Genomic DNA, 22,699 nt, shown 5'->3' on the forward strand with positions numbered 1-22,699 from the left:
TCGCCACATTTCAGGCTTCAAACATAAAGATATAAAATTTTAATTTTTTGTCAAGAATCAACAACAATTGGGACACAATCGTGAAGTGGAACGAAATTTATTGGATATTTTATACTTTTTTAACAAATAAAAAACTGAAAAGTGGGGTGTGCAATATTATTCGGCCCCTTTACTTTCAGTGCAGCAAACTCACTCCAGAAGTTCAGTGAGGATCTCTGAATGATCCAATGTTGTCCTAAATGACTGATGATGATAAATAGAATCCACCTGTGTGTAATCAAGTCTCCGTATAAATGCACCTGCTCTGTGATAGTCTCAGGGTTCTGTTTAAAGTGCAGAGAGCATCATGAAGACCAAGGAACACACCAGGCAGGTCCCAGATACTGTTGTGGAGAAGTTTAAAGCCGGATTTGGATAAAAAAGATTTCCCAAGTTTTAAACATCTCAAGGAGCACTGTGCAAGCAATCATATTGAAATGCAAGGAGTATCAGACCACTGCAAATCTACCAAGACCCGGCCGTCCCTCTAAACTTTCACGTCCAATAAGGAGAAGACTGATCAGAGATGCAGCCAAGAGGCCCATGATCACTCTGGATGAACTGCAGAGATCTACAGCTGAGGTGGGAGAGTCTGTCCATAGGACAACAATCAGTCGTACACTGCACAAATCTGGCCTTTATGGAAGAGTGGCAAGAAGAAAGCCATTTCTCAAAGATATCCATAAAAAGTCTGGTTTGAAGTTTGCCACAAGCCACCTGGGAGACACACCAAACATGTGGAAGAAGGTGCTCTGGTCAGATGAAACCAAAATCGAACTTTTTGGCCACAATGCAAAACGATATGTTTGGCGTAAAAGCAACACAGCTCATCACCCTGAACACACCATCCCCACTGTCAAACATGGTGGTGGCAGCCTCATGGTTTGGGCCTGCTTTTCTTCAGCAGGGACAGGGAAGATGGTTAAAATTGATGGGAAGATGAATGGAGCCAAATACAGGACCATTCTGGAAGAAAACCTGTTGGAGTCTGCAAAAGACCTGAGACTGGGACGGAGATTTATCTTCCAACAGGACAATGATCCAAAACATAAAGCCAAATCTGCAATGGAATGGTTCACAAATAAACGTATCCAGGTGTTAGAATGGCCAAGTCAAAGTCCAGACCTGAATCCAATCGAGAATCTGTGGGCAGAGCTGAAGACTGCTGTTCACAAACGCTCTCCATCCAACCTCACTGAGCTCCAGCTGTTTTGCAAGGAAGAATGGGCAAGAATTTCAGTCTCTCGATGTGCAAAACTGATAGAGACATACCCCAAGCGACTTGCAGCTGTAATTGCAGCAAAGGGTGGCGCTACAAAGTATTAATGCAAGGGGGCCAAATAATATTGCACACCCCACTTTTCAGGTTTTTATTTGTTAAAAAAGTTTAAAATATCCAATAAATTTCGTTCCACTTCACGATTGTGTCCCACTTGTTGTTGATTCTTGACAAAAAATTACAATTTTATATCTTTATGTTTGAAGCCTGAAATGTGGCGAAAGGTTGAAAAGTTCAAGGGGGCCGAATACTTTCACAAGGCACTGTATCTGTGCCAAGCTTTGCTTTAAAACCAAACTGGCTATCTGAAGAGGAAATCGTTTGAGAAATCTTGTCTAACAACATATTTTCAACAATTTTAGACACAATACTGGCCAAGGCTATTGGTCTGTAATTATCAGAACTACTGATCTTTCCAGCTCTATTTTTAATTATAGGAACCATCAGGACCGATAACATTGAGTCAGGCAGCATCCCAAGAACCAAACAAGCTGTGAGGCACATTGAGAGCAGGGGAGCCAATTTTTCATCTGCAAACTTTAGGTGCTCAGCTGAAACACCATCTACACCTGTGGCTTTATTTTCTGATAGTTTAGAAATAGCTTTCACCACATCATGACACCGGATTACATCAAAGCTATCAACATTATGGACCATAAAAGAGTCACTCCGCACACAATTAAATAAACCACTATAGTATTGCTTCCACAGTTCCAGAATATTGTTGGAGCCAGAAACACCATCTACAACACATGGCAAAGATACTTTGGTTTTCAAAGTCCTAACTTCTTTCCAAAATTCGAACAGATTGTTAGACTGTAATTTTCTGGCCACAGAGTCTGCTTTCACTGCCTCCTCATTTTTTTTAATGTAACGAATAGCATACTTATTTTGGGCATTAGTGACCCTTTTGTTCTCAAAAACTGGCCCATACCTTGGTTTACCTGCCAGCCTCCAATCTCTGAATGCCTCACGTGCCTTTACATAAAATTCAGCAACATAAGAATTCCAACCAGGTTTTATTTTCTTCATACACTTTGTTCTAACTGCAGATTGGCTTGAGTCAAGCAGAGCTTTGATTCGGTCTTCATACATAGAACAAATATCAGAAAGATGTTTTGGGTTCAGGCACATACAATCGCTACGCATAATTGCTTCTTTAGGCAACCAAATTTTCCCTAGGAAATTCTCAGTGTTCACACAATAGGATACAATTTCTTCTTGGGAGAGGGAGCTCCAGTCTATTTGGGAAATTCTATCATCTTCATAACTTTCGATCACAGGTAAAATCTGGAAATTTATTACCATCCCGAAAGGAATATGATCAGTTGTTGATAAATCATAGAAGATATTCATATCTGTTAATGAGGAGTGTGCGTCAGCTGTAGCCACACAGTGATCCAACCAGGAGGTTGTATGCCAAGCTTCACTAACATATGTAAAACTATCAGAAGGCAATAAGACTTTAGAAGACAGGATTAATCTATTATCCTCACAAAACTGGTTCAAATGATTAGCAAAAAGTGAGTTACTATCTGTGATGTCTGAATTCATGTCACCTATAATCAATACATTCAAATGCCTATTACTTTGTATAAAAGAATTCATAAAAGCAAGTCTATTAAGGTATTCCGTTTCATTAGGTGCACACTCGTAGGGGGTGTAAACATTCAGAATAACACACTCCTTGCCACTGTATTTTAAATGAATGGCTATACACCAGTCCACTTCAAGCCTTAGTACATTAACACAAGATGAAAGTCTTTTGTCCCAGAGAATAGCCACTCCTCCAGATATGCGCCCACGCTTAATTCCGTCTGCTAGATCCACACTGGACTCCCCTACTCCATAAAAGTTACTATGCAGAGCGTTTAACCCCTCCAGGTCTTGCTTTGACAAAAAAGTCTCTTGTAAGCAAAGCACATCGCACTGCTCCAAGAGGTGGTCAACAACTATCCGCTGAGCTCTGTCCCCTGCACTCTGTCCCAAGCGCAGACCACGACAGTTATAAGATAAAACATGTATTCCCATTGTTCGTTTTAGTCAGCCTTCGTGCCATGGGCTGATGGGGCCCCACTCATCTGCCCAGCTAAAGCAGCACCGTTTGATCCAGCAACAACTCTGTTGCGCGGCTCGAAAAAGCGCCGCACATAAGCGCCCACAGGCCAGATCTCAGGCTTATACATCTCCGCCACGTCATTGCACTCAGCAGTCACTTTAAACGACGAGAATCTATTGTTAGCTGTCACAACTTTTTGGCATTCAACCTCACGATCAAGCTGTTCCTTGAGATAGTCAGATAATGTCCTCACATCTAAATCAGGGGAGAATCTAGAAGCAAAGACACTCACCAGTTTAGTAGTTACTGTCTTAATGCGGTGGCTTGCAGCTCCTGTGCCCACAATAGCCACAGTTTTCCCAGGTTTCCTCAGACCAGGTGTAGTGTTGGGGCGAGCTCCTGTCTTGGCAGGCAGTGGCTTTCCTTTTTTGAGGACAGTTGACCATTTGGGAGATCCAAGCAAAGGTGCATTTTCCACAGCATTCACCTCACCCACGCCACTGCTGGCCGACGCGCACGCTCCGCTGTCACCACTTCCCTCCTCGTGACAGCTAGCACCTCCACCCGCAGCCTCAGACAATGACCTGGCCTCAGTCTCAGTATCCCGATTCTTGTCGCTGGTAGATACCGACTCCTGATTACCGTCTTGTGGCACATCAGTCATTCACGCCTCGCTCCCCACCGAACACACCGTACTGCACCACAAGTCACCTTTCTGGGTTTCTTCCGTAGTGCGTTCGAGGCTACACACCCGCTGGTTCACATCTGCAGTGATCAGGCGGAGATCCGCGCACACGTCCCCCTGAAGTTGAAGCGCACTCTTCATGGCCCGTACTTCAGTGTATAGCTGCTCCATTTTCTTTATTAAGCCACACACATCCATATTGGAGAATGCAACAGGGGACAAATCCTCCAAATAATGTGAAACAAAACGTGGGACATCTTCCCCGCATTCATTGAGAACTTGCAGACAGCTTTTTATGTTGTTTATGTCCTTTTGCGCTCCTTTGTGCGCTATATTGCGTTGCATAGTCTCACACAGTTCAAACAATACCTTCTTGGAGGCCTCTACTGTCTTAGAGTCGAACGTGTTTACTGCCAATAAAACAATTTCATCCTGAGTTAAGGTTCTCAATTTAACAGCAAGGAAGTTTAAAAGCTCATCTTCCACGATTGTTTTACCATCCACAGTCTTATAGATTTCAGGTTTTAATCTTGATCGGCCCAAAGCAGGAGCAGCTGAAGCGTGTGCTGCTGCTGCTGCTGCTGCTGCGTCCGCCATGATAGAGACATTTAATCATTGCTGAGATTGTTGATTTGCTTGAGACGCATGAAATGTGCAGCAAAGTATACCTGAAAGACAAAGAAGAAAAGAAGGAGTGAGAAACATCCAGCCAAGTGTTGTCCATCAGGTTTGTGTTGTTTTGTGTGTGCAGGCTGTCAGGCTGTCTGGTCACAGAGGAAGGCTGTGCTTCTCTGGCCTCAGCTCTGAGCTTGAAGACCTCAAATCTGAGAGAGCTGGACCTGAGCTACAACCATCCAGGAGACTCAGCAGAGAAGATGCTGAGAGCTAAAGTGGAGGATCCACACTGTAGACTGGACACTCTCAGGTACAGACTGACAGACACTCTCAGGAAACTATCAACGTAGATCACAACAAAGAAAGGAAGCAGAAGAACACTGATAGCTCAGCTAAACACCATGACTGAAGGGAAGGGGAATCAGTTAGCCCAGCTTCACTCAACGACAGGAAGCAGGGTAACTGCTAGCCTAGTTCCATGAACAGAGGATGCATAAATGAGTAAAGCTGAATAATGAGTGTAAGCTGAGCTGAAACATGACAAGCACAGGACAGGACTTTAGAGATGCTGCATTTGACCGTCCTCCTCCTTTCAGGGTGACGCCTGCTGGAGTCCAATGGTTGACACCAGGTCTGAGGAAGTGTAAGTGTGTTTTAATGGATTGATGGAAACAAAGCAGCACATTCAAGCATCTTCAAAGTGTCACATCTCTGAGGTCATCATCAAAGCTTTAATACTGATCACATGATCCATCAATAACTGCAGCTGTGTTGTGCTTGTTCTCTCCATCAGATTCCTCTCAACTCACAGTCGACACAAACACAGTAAACAGAAAACTCAAACTGTCTGACAACAACAGGAAGGTGACATGTGTGGAGGAGGAGAATCAGTCATATCCTGATCATCCAGACAGATTTGAATTCTGGAAACAGCTGCTGTGTGAAACTGGTCTGACTGGTCGCTGTTACTGGGAGGTGGAGTGGAGAGAAAGGGTTGATATATCCGTGAGTTACAGAGGAATCAGAAGGAAAGGAGACAGTTATGACTCTCTGTTTGGATGGAATGATCAGTCCTGGAGTCTGATCTGCTCTGATGATGGTTACTCTGTCAGACACAATGACAGTAAAACATCCATCAGTTCCTCCTCAGACTCTCACAGAGTTTCAGTTTATGTGGACGTTCCTGCTGGAACTCTGTCCTTCTACAGAGTCTCCTCTGACTCTCTGATCCACCTCCACACCTTCAACACCACATTCACTCAACCTCTCTTTCCTGGATTTGGGTTCTACTTTCCTGGTTCCTCAGTGTCTCTGTGCTGAGTTGAGTCTCCAGAGTCTCCTCCTGGTACAGAAACAGTGTTGAACAGATAGTTGAGTCTCTCCATGACTCTGTCCCTCACAAACATGTTTTCACATTCATGGATTAAATGTGTTTCTTTGTCAAATCCTTCTAAATGATTCCTTGTAAACTTGTTCCTCTTCAAAGATGGAAGTTGTGATTATTCCAGGAGCCAAATGTGGTGTTTGCGTCTTTTTCCAGTCAAATGTTGAGAGTGAAAATCAGGATGTGGTGTTCCTCTGACGCTCACTTGAACTAAAAGCATTTGAGCTGCAAAAAGTGTGAAATGAGAGAGGAAGCAGTGAATCTCCAAACTGCTGACAGACTTTCACACATTATTGTCCAGTGAAAATCAGCTTTTTGTGCAGCCACACTTGATCCTGATGTGAGTCTTTAAGTCCTGTTCTAGTGATGAAATGAGAACTTCCTTCATCTGTATCACTCTTTCAAAGTATTCTGTACTCTTCTGTCATTTATGTCTTATTGATGGATCCATTTTTCATTTTTACAATAAATAAGTGCTTCAATCCGTTATTTTTTTTTATAAGATTCTGAATTTCTGGTTTCATCAACAAATTCTACCAGATTTTATTTTTCCATCAAAGCTCCCATAACCCTAGCTATCTCTGGATCAAAATGTTTTCAGCATCGATATGATTCCAGTAGAATTTAAACCCACCAGGACTATCCAGATTACATTGAACTCTGTAAATTCAACATTTTTTAGCCTATTTAATTCTATAAATGTTGTGTTTGGCCGTTAAAGGAGGTTTTCCTCACATTGTGGTGTATTTGAACCCTTCCATGGCCTAAATTCTTTGAACAGATCTTGTGCTGTAATCAATGTCTAACTTAGTTTTTATTTTCATTGCAGTGGTTGATTTTTCCTGAACAAGATCAATGATTTTAATACGTCTTTCTCCACTTTTATTTGCTCTGCCTGTGGCTTTTAAACTAGTCTAACTTTCTTTTTTATTCAATAAATGACTAATAACACACTTTGATCTTCATGTTTGTTTGCTTATTTGTTGATAAGTGGAATTTAATTTTCCATGTTGAATAATCGTTTATCCTCTTCCACGACAGAAATGAAAACAGAAAAAATATCTTTTGTAAAGCAGTAAAACTGACGCTTTTATTTTTTATCTTTTTGTCTCCATTTTTAATTATATTTAATTAAATTTAGCCCTTAAAGCAAATATAAAGAACTGCAAAGACTAGAACAAAAACTACATATTTTTAGTCGTTAAAAGACTCAAAAACAAAACTTGTAAATAAATGATCTTCTATGTTTTAATTTCTATCTGTTCTTATGATCACAGTCAGTGAGCGAGTAAAACATGAACAATCTAAAGTTGTGAACTTTAACTTCTTTCCAACTGATTTTTCTCTGAACAATAAAAATAAAGTGTGAGGTCAAAGTGTGACGGTTAGATCAACATAAACTACTAATATCCTGTTGAAGCGCTATAGAAGCGTCAGAGCAGCAGATTGTAAAGTCTGGTCCAGATAAGGAGCTCTACAGTGAGGCTGACCGTCCATCAGAGCTGTCTAACCTGGACCTCACATCTCTGAAAGCATTGGAGCTCATTTTTAATCAGCTTCATCTGGATAAACTGACCACAGATTGGACGTTTTTACAACCACTTTCTCACCTCAAATCATCTGAAAACTACATTTAGTGTCACAATAACAGCAGTATTCCCAAAATACTTGAGTTTCCTCTGAAAGTTTCCTCCTTGGTCTTTGCTGCTGCTCTAAATGCATTCTGGGATATTTGGCTCCCCAAGTTTTTTGTTGTTTTATCTTTTATGAAGCATAATTTAACAACAAATATGCACCAAGTGTGTCCTACAATTCCACTGGTCCAAGCAGAAGAGAAGCAGAAAAGAAAGAAACAAAATAATCAAATCAGACAGCTTCAAATAAATGAACTTCTCAGGGGTTAATCAGTTTATAACATGAGAATCTGAGACAGTCTGAAGGAACTTCTATTTGACAGTTTGATTAAGGAGGAAAAGAAAAGCTTAAAACTCAGAGCAGCCTTAAAAAATCTACATTTGTGTGTCTAAAATTCACCAGTTCTCATTCTATGATTCCACATAAATTCCAGATGTTTGTTGTGCATAAAGAGAGCAAACTTGATAGAATTGTATTCACAGACAGGTTGAACGTTGTTTGTTAGCAACCATTCATGATTGTGTCCCTAAAGCTCCTCACAATAGTTCAGGAGGAGAACAGATGTTCTGGAGTTTCACATCTTCTCCATCAATGTGCATGTGTTCTTCTCCACATGAAATCTCCTTCTGGAACATTCTCTCCATGGAGAAACATCAGAAAGAGTTTAGAAATGAACTTCTTTCATTTCAGCTCAGAAAGGAAAAGACAAATATCTGCTTGTGACTTTGATAGAGTCAGTCTGTGGAAATGTTGGAGATCCAACTTTTCTTTGAGCAGGAAGAGGAAAACATTCTTTAGTTCCTGATCATCTCACAATGTTGTTCTAACATTTAACGTGTCAAAATGTTGATCTGTCAATAAACAGCGTGTTAGAATGAGGAGTTCAGATGAATTCTGGAACATTCCTTTGATCACTGGAACAGCTTTGATTAGCAGAGAATGTTGTTTCTAGCAGCAATCTGAAGTCAGTTTAGTTTGAAAATCACTAGAACATCTTCATCCATTCAATGCGTTCCTTTCTCCATCCAATCCTTCACAAAGACACATTTCCTCCTGTACAAATCCTCCTGTTCTTCCACATTGTAGCTTTGTGTGGACTGAAGTTCTGCTTCTAAAGCATTTTCCAGTAGAAGAACAGCTGCATGTGGAAATGTGATCATTTAAAGGATGGAAATCACATGTTAAAGAGAATGAGACAAAGATGAGGCGCTAAGGTAAAGCACAGATAATGTTCCTGTTTTCTAAAGTCATTTCATGGAACCATTCATTGTTTGTAAATCAGTGACATTCAAAGCCCCTCCTCTACTCATTTTACCACATCACCTTTTAGCATCAAATCACATCACAGTCAATCTGCTGGATTTTCTTCATCCATCCATGTGAAACACATCAAGAATCTGCTGGATAAATCCATCCTGAAATCCTTCCATTTCTGTCCTCAATATTCTACCAAATATGAAAGATTCCTTTGGAAGCCGATCTTCAAGGATTTTAGATTTGATTTCCAACAATCAGAATGTTAGAAGTTTCCCTGTTGATCATATTTTACTGATAGTTTCTCCAAATGTTTCAGCTCATTTTTACTGGAATATTCTGAAGTAAACTTTGTGTTTTCTGGTGAATGGATCAGATCTCACATTTAGTTTCAATCAAACCCTGAGGCTTCTGGAAAATACACACAGCTTTAAAATAATGTTGGATCATCTGCTGACTGTGTCGTTATTAAATGCTTTTAGAGTTTCATTATTTTAACCCTCGTGTCGTTTTAAAGTTTGAAAATGTGGAAAATAATAAATATTTTCACAGTGAAACTTCTGATGTCCACATTTTCTACATTTTTGGGAAATTTTTGAACATTTTTTGGTGGAAAAAGAAGAAATGTTTCTAAAGAACATTCACATAAAAATCAACCAAAATCCAGTAAATTCTCTGGATTTTGGTTGATTTTTATGTGAATGTTCTTAAAGAAAATATCAGAAGTTTTACTGATAAATATGGAATCACTTTAGATATTTTTAGGATTTTTTGGAAAATTTTTACTCATTTTTTGAAAATATTTACAAGAATTTTCTTGCCAAATTAGGGGGATTTTGTTTTGTTTTTTTCAATAAAACTTTTAAGGAATTATTGGAATTTTCTTCCTGAAGGTTTTTGCACATTTCCATAAATTTGGTGAATTTTTTTGCTGAATTTCTGGATTTTTTTCCCTGTTTTTTGGTGAAGTAAATGAAGCCAACAGGAGGGTTGATATCCAGCGCTAATAATAAACAGCAGAGGACTGATGGGTCTCCTTGGTGTTTGCTCCTGTTAACATCTCATCTTCTAGTAGTTCCACATTGAAGGAATTCTGCTGGACAACACTGAGAGCATATGAATGAATTTTACATCCAAAATAATGCAGTGAATGTCAAATAAAGTGGTGTTGAAGCTTGTCAGAAGCTTTCAATGAATGTAGAAAGAGTGTAAAAGCAGCATCCTCTACCAAATGAGCACAATCCATCAATCATCATCAAAGTGTCCAAATTCCAGAGAAGACATGAACTGCAGATTGTAAATGAGTCAAAGTATCCATTTAAAATCTTTTCTAGACCATGATCACAAAGTCAAATACTAGATTGTTCTTTTGTCTTTTTGTGTCACATTTTCACAATATTTTGTCTGGTTTTTGTCTCATTTTTTGTCTTTTTTAATCTGACTTTTGTGGTTTTGATCCTGCAGTAAAAAGCGGTCCGGCCCACTTGAGATCAAACTGGGCTAAATGTGGAACCTGAACTAAAATGAGTGTGACTCCCTGATTGAAAGCTTCTTTGAATGCTTCAAACAGTCATTCTCTGATATCAGCCCAGAAAAACGGATCAAAGTTGGTTGCAAGTCCATCTGGAGCCGCTGATTTCTCCAAAGACATTTTCATTCCAGCTCTATCAATCTCTCCAAACACGTGCTTTTAAAGTCAGTCTGAGGAAGAAATGCTTTGACTTTTGAAAGAAAAAGCTGCTGAATGTAAATGCTGATAGAATCTAAATCTTTCATCTGCTCTTTCTTCTGGATTGCTCCCAGTTTGATCATCAACATTTAGAGGCTGATTGCATTTCTCTCTAATCCACTGAAATAGGAACTGTTTTTCTCCCCATCTTCCATCCATTTAGCTCTGGATGCTAGAAATGCACCTGGTGCTTTATTCCAATCCAATTCATCTCCTTTAGATTGGAACCCAATCACTTCTTCTTTCTTCCTATCAGAGAACACATTCATTTTACAACACTCATTCATATCATTCATCAACTGTCTTTCTCATTCTTTGGCTTTCTGACACATTCTTTGACCACAATCTACTGAGTTTTCTCTCACTTTATGTTGGAAAAATTCACATTTACTTCCAGAAGAACCAACGCCATCGTCTGACTTTAACCCTCCTGTTGTCTTCATTCACCAAAAATATTGTTTCCTGCTCTGAAAAAATCCAAAAATTCAGCAAAAAATTCCGCAAAATTCTGAAAATGTGTAAAACCTTCAGAAAGAAAATTACAATAATTCCTTCAAAGTTTTATTTAAAAAAAAATCCTGACCTGATCCATGAAAACTGTCTGAAATGAGGATCATTATGTCTCCATTTGTGCCAAATGTTTTGATGTTCTGATTGTATTTGTGCTCCACATGTTTGGTAGGGAGTCTATCCAACCATTGGTCAGGAACACAATTCACTAAAATATGATCAGTTGGTGTTTGCTTCTAAATTCTCTTCTAATAGAGTTTCTTGTTGGTGTCATTTCTCAGTCAGCGTCTTCACTTCTTTCTGCACTTTTCCCACCTGTTCTTCCAGCTCCACTCTTTTCTTCTTGTATTCGGTAACCTCCTCTCTCATCACTGCTACCAGGCTGCACTTTTCCTCCATTTTTCTGCTCAGCTCTTCCATGTGTTTTTCCTGGATATCAAAGCTGTCTGTGAGCAGATTGACAGCTTCTAGGATTTTCTTCCTGGTACCAATGAATAGTCGTGATCCAAACATCCACAAAGGAAGAGAAAATGAGTCTCCTTTCTGTTCAAAGTCCTACACTTCATTTATTTAGACTAAACTTCAGATGAAACAAACTATGAGGAGCGTTTGAAGATTTCAGGAAAGTGTTGCTGCTCAGAGCTCCATCTTACTGGAAGTCTCTCTGATCCAACTAACAAGTCAGGACTCTGTGGGATTCAATCTGGGAAAAGTCATGTTGTTGATCCACCACTAGATGGCAGCAGAGACTCACACACAAACCTCTGTCCCTGCAACCATCAATAATCAATAACAATACTGATAAATCATCAACCAGTCAACCAAGATTACCAATATTTATGGTAGTTTTGAGTCATATTTTTGTAATTTTTCATATTTGTTGCGGTTATGAGGCATATTTCGGTCATTTTTAAAAAATCTTTGTGGTAGTTTTATCTCATATTTTTGTCATTTTATACACATTTGTGATAGTTCTGTCTCATATTTTGGTCATTTTATGCAGATTTCTGGTCGCTTTATCCATTTCTTGGTCATTTTATTCCTATTTGTGATCATTTTAAAACTAATATTTAAATGAATCTGATTATTCTCCATCATTTCTAACACTGTTGGGTCTAAACCTTCATATTTCAACATGTTAGTTTCCCTCTATGATCCGGGACAAGGTACGTTTTATCCGTTTGATTCCTGGCTATAAAAGACACAAGCAGAAACAAAAAATCAAGCCGTTTTTTCGTTTTTTCGTTTTGAGCAAAAAAACAAAAAAAGCAGGAAACGGTTCGTTTTTTCGTTTTTTCGTTTTGAACAAAAAAACAAAAAAAACAGGAAACGGTTCGTTTTTTCGTTTTTTCGTTTTCACCCCCAAAATGAAAATACGACTCAATATTCCGTTTCATTGGTGGGCGGGGCTTCGGAGCCTGCCAGTGCACAATAAAGCTCCTGCCCATCACAATAAAGCTCTTGCGCTGGCATTCATAGACAGACTGACTTTCATTGTATTGCCTGCCCCCACTGCACTTCCCCTAACTCTAAATCAAAGCAAGTCGTGTACACAGTAATGACAGTCATAACCAGTGGTGTAGTCTAGTTTTATCTAGTGTGTATACTCCAACCTCATAAACCAAAGCCAGGTCAGGTCAACGCTGCTCGGGGTGCTGCGCAGCGAGAAATACGGCCGCCGTCTTGGTTCGGTCAGCCGCTCCACTCAGTGCTGTTTGACAGCGCATTTAATCCATCTTAACTCTGAATATTAAAATGATTTTCACGCGTTTTTTTTTATTTTTTTGCGACAAACGTCATCCATGAAGCTATGATCAGTGGTGTAGTCTACGTGATACGCAGGTATACACCCCACCACTAGAAAATTTTCCAAATTTCTGTATACCCACTTAAAAATGCGCAAAGATACGTATACCCAGGAGTGTAAACACGCAGGTATACGCCTTATACCCACTAGAAAACTTCCCGAATTTCCATATAACCACTTAAAAATGCGCAAACACATGTATTAGTATGTTTTTTTGACATAACATTCACTTTTCTCTGTGTCAGGAAGCGGTGAAGCTGTTTGGGACAGGGGAAGGTGTCTGGCTGAGAACAGGGCTCACTAAAGGCCGACCGCGGTCCGGATCCGGACCCAGACGCCGTCTATACGGGTGTAAATTTGACAGGTCGCTTCTATTTTACCGGTGCAGCTTTCCAGTGTTTAGCATTGGTCTATCGGCTCAGAAACGCACAGACCAATTATGTACGAGTTCAGGCATCCCACGTGACGCTACTCAGCCAATGACGTCGCTGAATGACATCACAGCTCTGCCTTCAAAAAGCAGCTGAGAGATGAGGGACAGAGAGGACAGTAGTGATGGAAGTTCAGCTCTTTTTTAGAGAGCTTTTGGCACTGCTTCCAAAGAAAAGCCGGTTCTTTCGGCTCCCAAACGGCTCCTAATTTATTATTCTTTGTAGCCTCATGTTTTTGCCTAACCAGGCAAATATGAATCATTTGTGTTTTGACAAACTCTTTTTCATTCAGTGTTTTTATGAGAAGCCTTATAATTGACTCATTTTGTACATTTGCTCTGTTACAAAAACAGGTATTCTTGCTTTTGTTTATTATTTCAACCAAACTTTTTTGCACAAAAAATAAATGAACAAAACTCTGCACATGAACCCACAGAACCAGAACAGAACCAGAACCAGACTCAGTATTCAAACAGTATAAATGTCCTCAGAGCAGGCTGACATTCAGAAAAATCAGATGGCTGAGCTTGGATGGGCTGATACATTTCTTCTTTCAGTGAATATCTGCCGTGTTTTTGAGAAGATTCTCTCAGATGGAAGAAGTTGTCTCTCCTCCATCACCTTCACCAGGTGGGGCAGACTGAGGCCTTGTCCTGCTCCAGCTCAGTGGGTCGTCTGCTGGTTGGATGAGGCTTCTTCTAGATATGATCCTCCATTACCACATCAGCTGTAGGATTTCTCCTGAATCATCTCCTGTAGCTCTTCCATCAAAGAGCCTCCACACAGCAGAAGTTTGAGGTTCCTCCTCCACTTGGTCCTCTAATGGTGGAGGTGTCAGACTGCTGCTGCTGCTCATATTCTCTGAAGTGTCTCATCAACAGCTCTGTTGTCACTGAAGGCAAGCTTCTTTAATCTAGGATCCAGCAACGTGTTTTCTGCGAGGACAGTGTTAAACTCCATTAAATACGTTAGGAGTCGGCTCTTCAGATTCACTACAAAGCATCGACTCTGAGAGTCGTATCTTTTGTGCCTTATACATCTCTAGAGGACAGACTGTGGTCACATGCTGACCACGTTTGGCTCAGCAAACAGCTGTAAGGCAGCTTTCTCAACTATGAACATAATCAAAATATGTTTTGAGAACGGCTCAAACAAGCAGCAGCTCAGTTCTCCCATTAAGCTGCAGAGATATTAGGGGAGTGATATGAGACAGACAAAAATGTAAAAGTGTTCAAATGTTTACATTTATGAGATTTAATTATTGTTAAAGATGTATAGAAGTTGATCCAGGTTGTTCAGTCATGCTTTTTTAAGTTCTGCACTTTATTCTAAGATATACAGTTACATATAAGTTATTTATTAATAAATGTCGAAATGTTTTTGAACCGTACTGAATTTATTTGACGGTCAGTTTTTGATTACAGGCAGACTCTAATAAAACTACCAGGTTACATCAGCATATATCACAGTAACTCAAGTTAGACATTATGATGTTCTGGACCTTTGCTGACTGGACCTCTCTGAATTTTAGCTGAATACCCCTGACTTAGAAGAAGAGGGACATGAGTGTAGAACTTCTAATGACCCAACATCAGTCAGTGGAGAAAAAATAAGAAAAAGAAAGCAAAGCTAAATGAAACTATTTCAGTGTTTTAATAAGTCTGTTGCTTGTCCTGTGAATACTGCCACTTTAGGGAACACTACAGCTGGAGATAAGGTTAACGTTTAGGAAAGGGAGCCTGATGAAGAGGAAACATCAAAACATCAGCTCTACCTGATGAAGAGGAAACATCAGGTCTACCTGATGAAGAGGAAACATCAGGTCTACCTGATGAAGAGGAAACATCAGGTCTACCTGATGGCAGGAGGAGGAGCTGCTGACGCTATAATGTCTATAAGTATCTAATTGGTAGTTTGAAATAAAGGAGCTGCTGTGTGTGTGTGTGTGTGTGTGTGTGTGTGTGTGTGTGCGCGCGCATGGACATGTGAGTGCACGCGCACATATATGAGAACCTGACCTGGCTTTGGTTTATGAGGTTGGAGTATACCCAGTAGAAAAAAATAGACTACACCACTGGTTATGACTGTCATTACTGTGTACACGACTTGCTTTGATTTAGAGTTAGGGGAAGTGCAGTGGGGGCAGGCAATACAATGAAAGTCAGTCTGTCTATGAATGCCAGCGCAAGAGCTTTATTGTGATGGGCAGGAGCTTTACTGTGCACTGGCAGGCTCCGAAGCCCCGCCCACCAATGAAACGGAATATTGAGTCGTATTTTCATTTTGGGGGTGAAAACGAAAAAACGAAAAAACGAACCGTTTCCTGTTTTTTTTGTTTTTTTGTTCAAAACGAAAAAACGAAAAAACGACCCGTTTCCTGTTTTTTGCTTTTTGCTCAAAACGAAAAAATGAAAAAACGACTTGATTTTTTGTTTCTGCTTGTGTCTTTTATAGCCAGGAAACAAACGGATAAAACGTACCTTGTCCACTCACAAAGCTCAAGGAGCATTTATTAGATCTCGTGCAAAGTGGATAGAAGAAGGTGAGAAGAATTCAGCTTATTTCTGTGGATTAGAAAAAAACAGGCAGGAAAAAAACAATGTGAAATCTTTGTTAATCAACAACAAAGAAATTAGTGATAATAAATTAATATCAATTGAAACCTACAAATTTTACAGCAATCTCTGTTGTTCAAAATTCTCTAAATCTGATTGTGAAACGTTTCTACAGAATGTTGCTCAGCATATTCCAAAAATTGATGAGAAATACAGAGACAGCTGTGATGGACCCCTCACAATTGCTGAACTTGATGCTGTAATCAACCGATTAGCACTTAACAAATCTCCTGGTTCAGACGGCCTCACAGCAAACTTTTACAGACACTTCTGGATGGAAATAAGAGAATTGCTGTTCAATGTTTTTCTAGAAATTTTCGAAACTTGCTCTCTCCCAACTACAATGAGACATGGTGTTATAGTTTCTATTCCAAAACCCAATAAAGACCCTAGAATTATAGATAATAGAAGACCCATTACGCTCAGGAACTCTGATTACAAACTTCTAACTTATATTTTTGCATCAAGGCTACAATCAGCACTTTCAAGTGTAATTTCTGAAACAATCTGGTTTTATGAAAGGAAGATCAATACATAATAATATAAGGTTGGTTATGGACTTAATTGAATATTGTAATCTGATCCAAGACGATGGCTTTATTTTCTTTTGGACTTTTACAAAGCCTTCGATTCGGTGGAACATCCATTTATTCTTACTGCACTGGAGCGTTTTGGGTTTGGTCTTAAATTTAGAAATTTGGTTTGTGGCCTGTATGAAAACATAAATCGCTGTGTTCTTCTTCCAAATGGTTCTACTCCAAGCTTTAAGGTTGATGTTGGTATCCCGCAAGGTTGCCCAATTTCTCCCGACTTATTTCTTCTGGTTACTGAGATCTTATCCATTTATATTAAACAAAGCGATGATATTCAAAAACTTAATGTACTGGGTACAGAAATTGTGATCAGCCAATTAGCGGATGACACAACATTATTTTTAAAAAATAAGGAACAGTTCCCAAAAGTAATTGAAAAAATTGGAAAATTCTCTAAAGCTTCAGGATTACGTTTAAACATTAAGAAGTGTGAAATTTTTTCTCTTCATGACACCACTACAAAAGAAATATGTGGCATACCTGTGAAATCAGAGATCAAATATCTTGGTATCCAACTCAGTAAAGACAAAAAAATATGTCAAACTATCAACATTGAGACAAAACTCAAGGAATGTAAAACCAAACTCAACATGTGGCTCCAAAGAGATTTATCAATATTAGGTCGTATATATCTAACAAAGATGGAGAGCTTGTCAAGGTGCATTTACCCTCTTTACTCAAATGTTGTTTCTTCAAATTCAATTAAATCAATAAACCAAATTAATTTTAATTTCATCTGGCGTAATAAACCACATTATCTGAAAAAAAGCCATATGGTCAAAGATACAAATGAAGGTGGCCTAAAAATGATTGATTTAGAATGCCTTAATGGTACATTGAAGATAAATTGGCTTAAATCTTGGCTCAAAAATCAGAGCTCCCTATGGTACTGTATCCCTAACTACATTTTTAAAAAACTGGGTGGTCTAAATCTTTTGCTGGTTTGTGACTTCGAAATTAGTAAGCTTCCTATATCCTTATCAGAGTTCCACAAGCAAATCTTACTGTATTGGAAAATGTTATATGTTCACAACTTCTCTCCACATTTAACAGTAATTTGGAACAACCGATATGTTCTTCATCGTAACAAATCCTTTTATTATGATGACTGGTATAAAAAGAATATTTGGTCAATATTACATCTTATGGACGATGAAGGAAATTTACTAGATTATGAACATTTCTGTGCAAAATACAACTTCACCCCCCCTTTCTTAGATTTTATGCGTTTACGTAGTGCTCTTCCCAAAGAATTTATCTTTTTATCCAAAAATTACCTTGCTCATCAAAAAACACAAGTTAATCTCACTTCTCCCATGATTCATGGAATATCTATTATAGATAAAAAATGTAGTAACTCTCTTATTAGAAGATGTTTTGCAGATGAATTATTTCCTGAGGTACAAAATAAAAATGATATTCTTTCCAAATTTGATAAAAAGACCATTTCAATATTGAGAACAATGTATTTATCCTTTCCAGTTGCTCCTAAGGTCAAGGAAACACACTTCAAAATTATGAACAACATCTATCCTTCTAAAGAGTTACTTAGAATTCGTTTTAATATACAAGAAAACAGTTGTACATTTTGTAATGTTGATATAGAAACAACAGACCATCTTTTCTTTCACTGTGTGACAGTACAAAAGTTTTGGGAAGATTTACAGAAATGGATAAAAGAAATATTTCCTTCATCACCATCCTGTTTCTCAAGAGATGATATAACATTTGGTATCCTGTTAAATAACAAAAAAGAAGAACTCTGTATTAATGTGATTTTATGTATAGCTAAATTCTGTATTCACAAAAGCAAATGTCAGAAATGCTCACCCAGCTTTTCCTTTTTCAAAAATGAACTTAAATTGTATTTAAAATCGTTGAAATGTATGAAAGGTCCTAAAGCCATGAAATTATTTTCTTATATAGGTGATACCCCACTGGACTCAAGTCAACAACAAAATGACTCCCTTTGAACTAAAAACTGAATTTATTGTTCCGGACTCATACCCTTGCACAATTTGTTGCACTATTGTTTATTTTTTGTCTAATTATCTAATTATTGTTTACCTACTTTATTTTATTACCTCTTGACTTTGTTCCCATTTTAAGAGTTTTTCATGTTTTTCCTTCCAAAGCCATGGTTGTTAAATTGTACAAGTTTATTGTGTATTGTTAATAAAATAAAATAAAAAATAAAAAATAAAAAAAAACTCAAAGGAGAAGCATTTACGCACAGGTCCTACACTCAGCTGGGGCGGAAACAATCTGCGGCTGCAGGTTTGCCACCGGCGGCAAAAAAGGGGACACACGCAGCACTGAGGAGGAACTGAGAATGAATGACCGAGTTCAAACAAAGTGGTCGTGAGTTTCTGTTGGGAAAGGATCAAGATCTGCGGCAAACTGTGCAGGATTGCCTTCATCTCCAAAATCCGGGTTGCAGCCGGTAAGAGCAGAATTCTGGAGACTCTAAAAGACTGTTTAAGCTGCCGATGTGTGCCACTGCAGTATGTGTTAGCATTAGCATTAGCATTAGCATTAGCCACGGAGATCAGCCACGAGCGGCTTGCTGTAAACTTTGTCTGTTTACCAATAATTTTCGTGTGTTTTGTAATTGTTCAGTTGAAAATAAGATTGCAGGCTAATTGGTGCTAATTAGAGGGTTCCAGCTAAGACCAGTGAATTCATCCTGTTTGTAATGGTGGGTTTTTACGATGCCCTTTATTTATTTATTGGATCTGGAAAGGATTGGACTTTAAAAGCACTTTATGCACTTTAAATACTTTTAAAACCATGAAGTAAAAAGTATAAAATAGTTTTAAAAAATGCTCAGAGTAATTTGTTAAACTGTGATTCAAAATCAATTCTTTCAAATGCAGATAAATTCATATGTGGTATAGTATTGGGTTGAATATTGCTCATGCCATGATTTGTCGCTTCAGTTTATGTGGTGTTAAGGTTGACAAACATAAATTGAGTGGAGCAGCATTTGCCAATGTGGTGAAAATGTCCATGAGGAATGGTTGTTACTATTTGCTGAATACAATGATGTGAACATTGTCCTTTTGTGTTCTGAAAGCAACTGTCTGATTGATGAGTGGAGTCCTGCTCAAACCCTGGGTAGATGATCATCATTTTTCAAGTGGGGAAACTGCACAAACTCTGAGAAAAATCATCAATGAGAATCGCCTGTCATTGAAAGTGGGAGGACACTTGACGCTATGGGAGAGTGCAAAGAACAGAGAGTGAGAGCTGCCTTTAAACAGAACACTGAGCAGTAAAATACATTCACTAACTTACAGCATGAACAGTTTTCTACCAGCAGTCCTGTCTTGAATCACCTGCAGTAGCATCTTTAGGTTCTCTTTATTCCCTTTTTCCATGTCTGTTTTCTGTCTATGTTCCTTATTTTTAACAGTTTAAGTTCATTTGTATCAGTTTTAGGTGAAACTGAAAAGAGCTAAAAGTGAACTATTGAGTTGAAATGTGTCCTCTGTGTTGGCTGATGAACATATGGGACACTCTGACACTTGTGTATAGAGTGGTATCCTAATGAAGATGTGTTTGATGTGACAGGTGATTGGCAGGAGGAGGAGAGTCTGACGGAGGAGCAGAGGAATGTTGGCAGCCATTTAGTCTGAGCTCAACAACGGAGAAAACATGGATTCTTCACAAAAAGTGAGAAACATACCACTGTAACATTATTATCATGAATTTGTTCTTTAAAATGTCTAAAGTTGCTCCAGTTGGTTAGATGGGCCAACCAAAGCCAGGTGACGTTGGCTGGAGAGATGTAGCTCTGCAGAAGCAGCTGTACTGAGGATATAATGGTGGACTGCTAGGAAGCTGCTTGTTTTTTGTTTGAGGCTGAACTAGCTGCTGATCATACTTTCTGAAAATGTCTTACATGGTGATGAAGATAAGTAACGGAAGAAAAGTCTTGTTTTTCAAGCAAGTTGTTGAGGAAGGTAAAGAGCAGCATTTTCTTTGGTAGAGAATAATACTTTTGAGCATTGTGAGTTTACCAGCCTTTTCCTTGTCAAGAAATTCAGACAGTTGAACCCAGAAGTTTACTTACATTGTATAAACGACACATAACCCGTTTTTTTTAATTTACACGATCTGACATTAAATCTGGCAATGCTTCTCCTGTTTTGTCAGTTAAGATGACCAAAATTATCTTTAAATGCCAGAATAACGAAAGAGAAATTTATTTTTTTTTAGAGAATTTTTATTATTTTATTCACAGTCAGAAGTTTGACACATTAAGATTGCTATGCCTTCAAGATGATGATGTCCTGACTTTGAAAGCTTTTGATAGATTAAGATGTATTTTCAGGCAGACCTCAAACACACTGCTTCCTTGTGTGACGATATTAGAAAATCTAAAGAAATCAGCCAAGACATCAGGAAGACATTTGTGGGCCTCCACTGGTGTGGTTCATCCTTGGGTGCAATTTCCAGATTGCTGTGGTTTGACGTTTATCTGTCCAAACAATTACATGCACAGATCCACACCATGGGAATGTCAAGCCATCCTACTGCTCAAGATGGAGATTGGTTAAGGTTAGGATTGTTTTGGAGGGAAATGTGCTCATCAACCCCAGAACAAAAGCAAACGATCTTGTGAAGATGCTGGCTGAGGATGGCCTGAGTACACCATCCCAACTGTGAAGCATGGGGGTGGCAGCACCATGTTGTGGGAGTGTTTTTGCTGCAGGAGGGACTGGTGCACTTCACAAAATAGATGGCATCAAGAGGGTAGAACATTATGTGGAAATATTGAAGCAACATCAGCCAGCAAATGAAAGCTTGGGCTTAAGAAACTGTGCACTACTGACTTAGAACTGCTTTCTGTTTCACTGTGCCCTCCATATCTGCCTCAGAAACTTCCACAGATATTTGTGAAACTTGTCTATATCTGTCCAAAGGCCAGTGAAATAAATGCCTGTGGGCTTATCCATCAGGTCATCCAGACACTTCAGTCCAACTCCCCTAACATCAGTCTGGGAGACATGAACCACTGCACACTAAAACAGACACTGAGAGACTTCCATCAGTACATCACATGCCCCACTAGATGAGACAAAATCTTTGATCTGTTACAACTAGGCATGCCACGATTCACTCAACTCACGATACGCTTCGAATCATGTACAACACAAAAGGCAAATGACTGATTTTTTATTATTATTATTATTTCTCTTTTTAGCAATAGTGTTTTCTCTTATGCTCTTTACAATACAAATTAGACCTAGCAGCAAATGACAAAAAAATTGCATCAGTTCTCTTCTTTTCTTTTTTTTTGTTTTACAATACTGTTTTTTTCCTATCCTCTTTATACCTGCATAGGAAATGACTGGAAAGTGGAAACTGTTTTGTCAACTCTCAAATCCTGTTTTTTTCCTTTTTTGTTACAATAGGCCTACTGCCTTCTTTTCAATAAATCAGTACAGTATCAAGATTTTTTCCCCTTTATTTCAGATCAAGTTAACTCTATTTAAAACCAGGCATAAACTAAGACATTATACGAACACAACAAAGCTTGTTTTGTTTTATTTACACTCTTTTCAAATAAATACTGCATCAGAGAATGTTTTTTTTTTTAAATTCCTGAGGTAGACAAGCCAGGCACAAACAAAGGCATATTTATTTTTGTCTGAACAAAAATTGAATACCAATTTAAAATTAAAGCTGCAAGCAGCGATGGACGGGTCCTCGCATCCACGCTGGTCGGTGAATCCACGCACGTCCACCAGGTGGCGCTGTGACTGAGAGTATATGTCGGCCTCTGAATCGCATCTGGACCAGAGTCCAATCATACATGTAAAATTTCAGCCAGACTGTAGCATGTTCAGAGCAGTTATAGAGCATTTCCTGTCTATCCACCAGGTGGCGCTGCGACTGAGAATGTATTTCAAACAGTGGATGTGATCAGGGTTGGACTCTGATCAGTCATGTAAAGTTTAAGGCTGATTGGAAAACGTACAGGCTACTTATAAAGCATTTCCTGTCCATCCAACAGGTGGCGCCATGACTGAAAGGGTATGTTGGCCTATGGAATTGA

The 22,699-nt window shown here is 38.9% G+C and overlaps 2 protein-coding genes across 18 annotated transcripts in view; both read left to right on the top strand.

Annotated features, from left to right (window-relative positions):
* LOC127530226 (NACHT, LRR and PYD domains-containing protein 3-like) overlaps positions 1-22,699 on the top strand; it is a 499,749-nt gene that overhangs the window by 261,757 nt on the left and 215,293 nt on the right. For 2 of the 16 annotated variants that reach the window (XM_051942466.1, XM_051942462.1), the window contains exon 13: positions 4,814-4,987. The exons of 12 other annotated variants lie outside the window; for them this stretch is intronic. In XM_051942466.1, the coding sequence (XP_051798426.1) occupies positions 4,814-4,987 (174 nt within the window). Of the gene's footprint in view, positions 1-4,813; positions 4,988-5,273; positions 5,321-5,470; positions 7,015-22,699 lie in introns of those variants that run through there. 2 more of the 16 variants (XM_051942467.1, XM_051942464.1) reach the window with 2 other exon arrangements.
* Positions 18,882-22,699, top strand: part of LOC127531975 (gastrula zinc finger protein XlCGF26.1-like) — an 84,461-nt gene continuing 80,643 nt past the window's right edge. The window contains exon 1 of one of the 2 annotated variants that reach the window (XM_051942754.1): positions 18,882-19,078. The gene's annotated coding sequence lies outside the window, so the exon portion shown is untranslated. Of the gene's footprint in view, positions 19,079-19,758; positions 19,878-22,699 lie in introns of those variants that run through there. The other variant, XM_051942759.1, reaches the window with a different exon arrangement.

The sequence above is a fragment of the Acanthochromis polyacanthus genome, chromosome 22 (genome assembly GCF_021347895.1).
Source record: "Acanthochromis polyacanthus isolate Apoly-LR-REF ecotype Palm Island chromosome 22, KAUST_Apoly_ChrSc, whole genome shotgun sequence".
Classification (NCBI taxonomy): domain Eukaryota; kingdom Metazoa; phylum Chordata; class Actinopteri; family Pomacentridae; genus Acanthochromis; species Acanthochromis polyacanthus.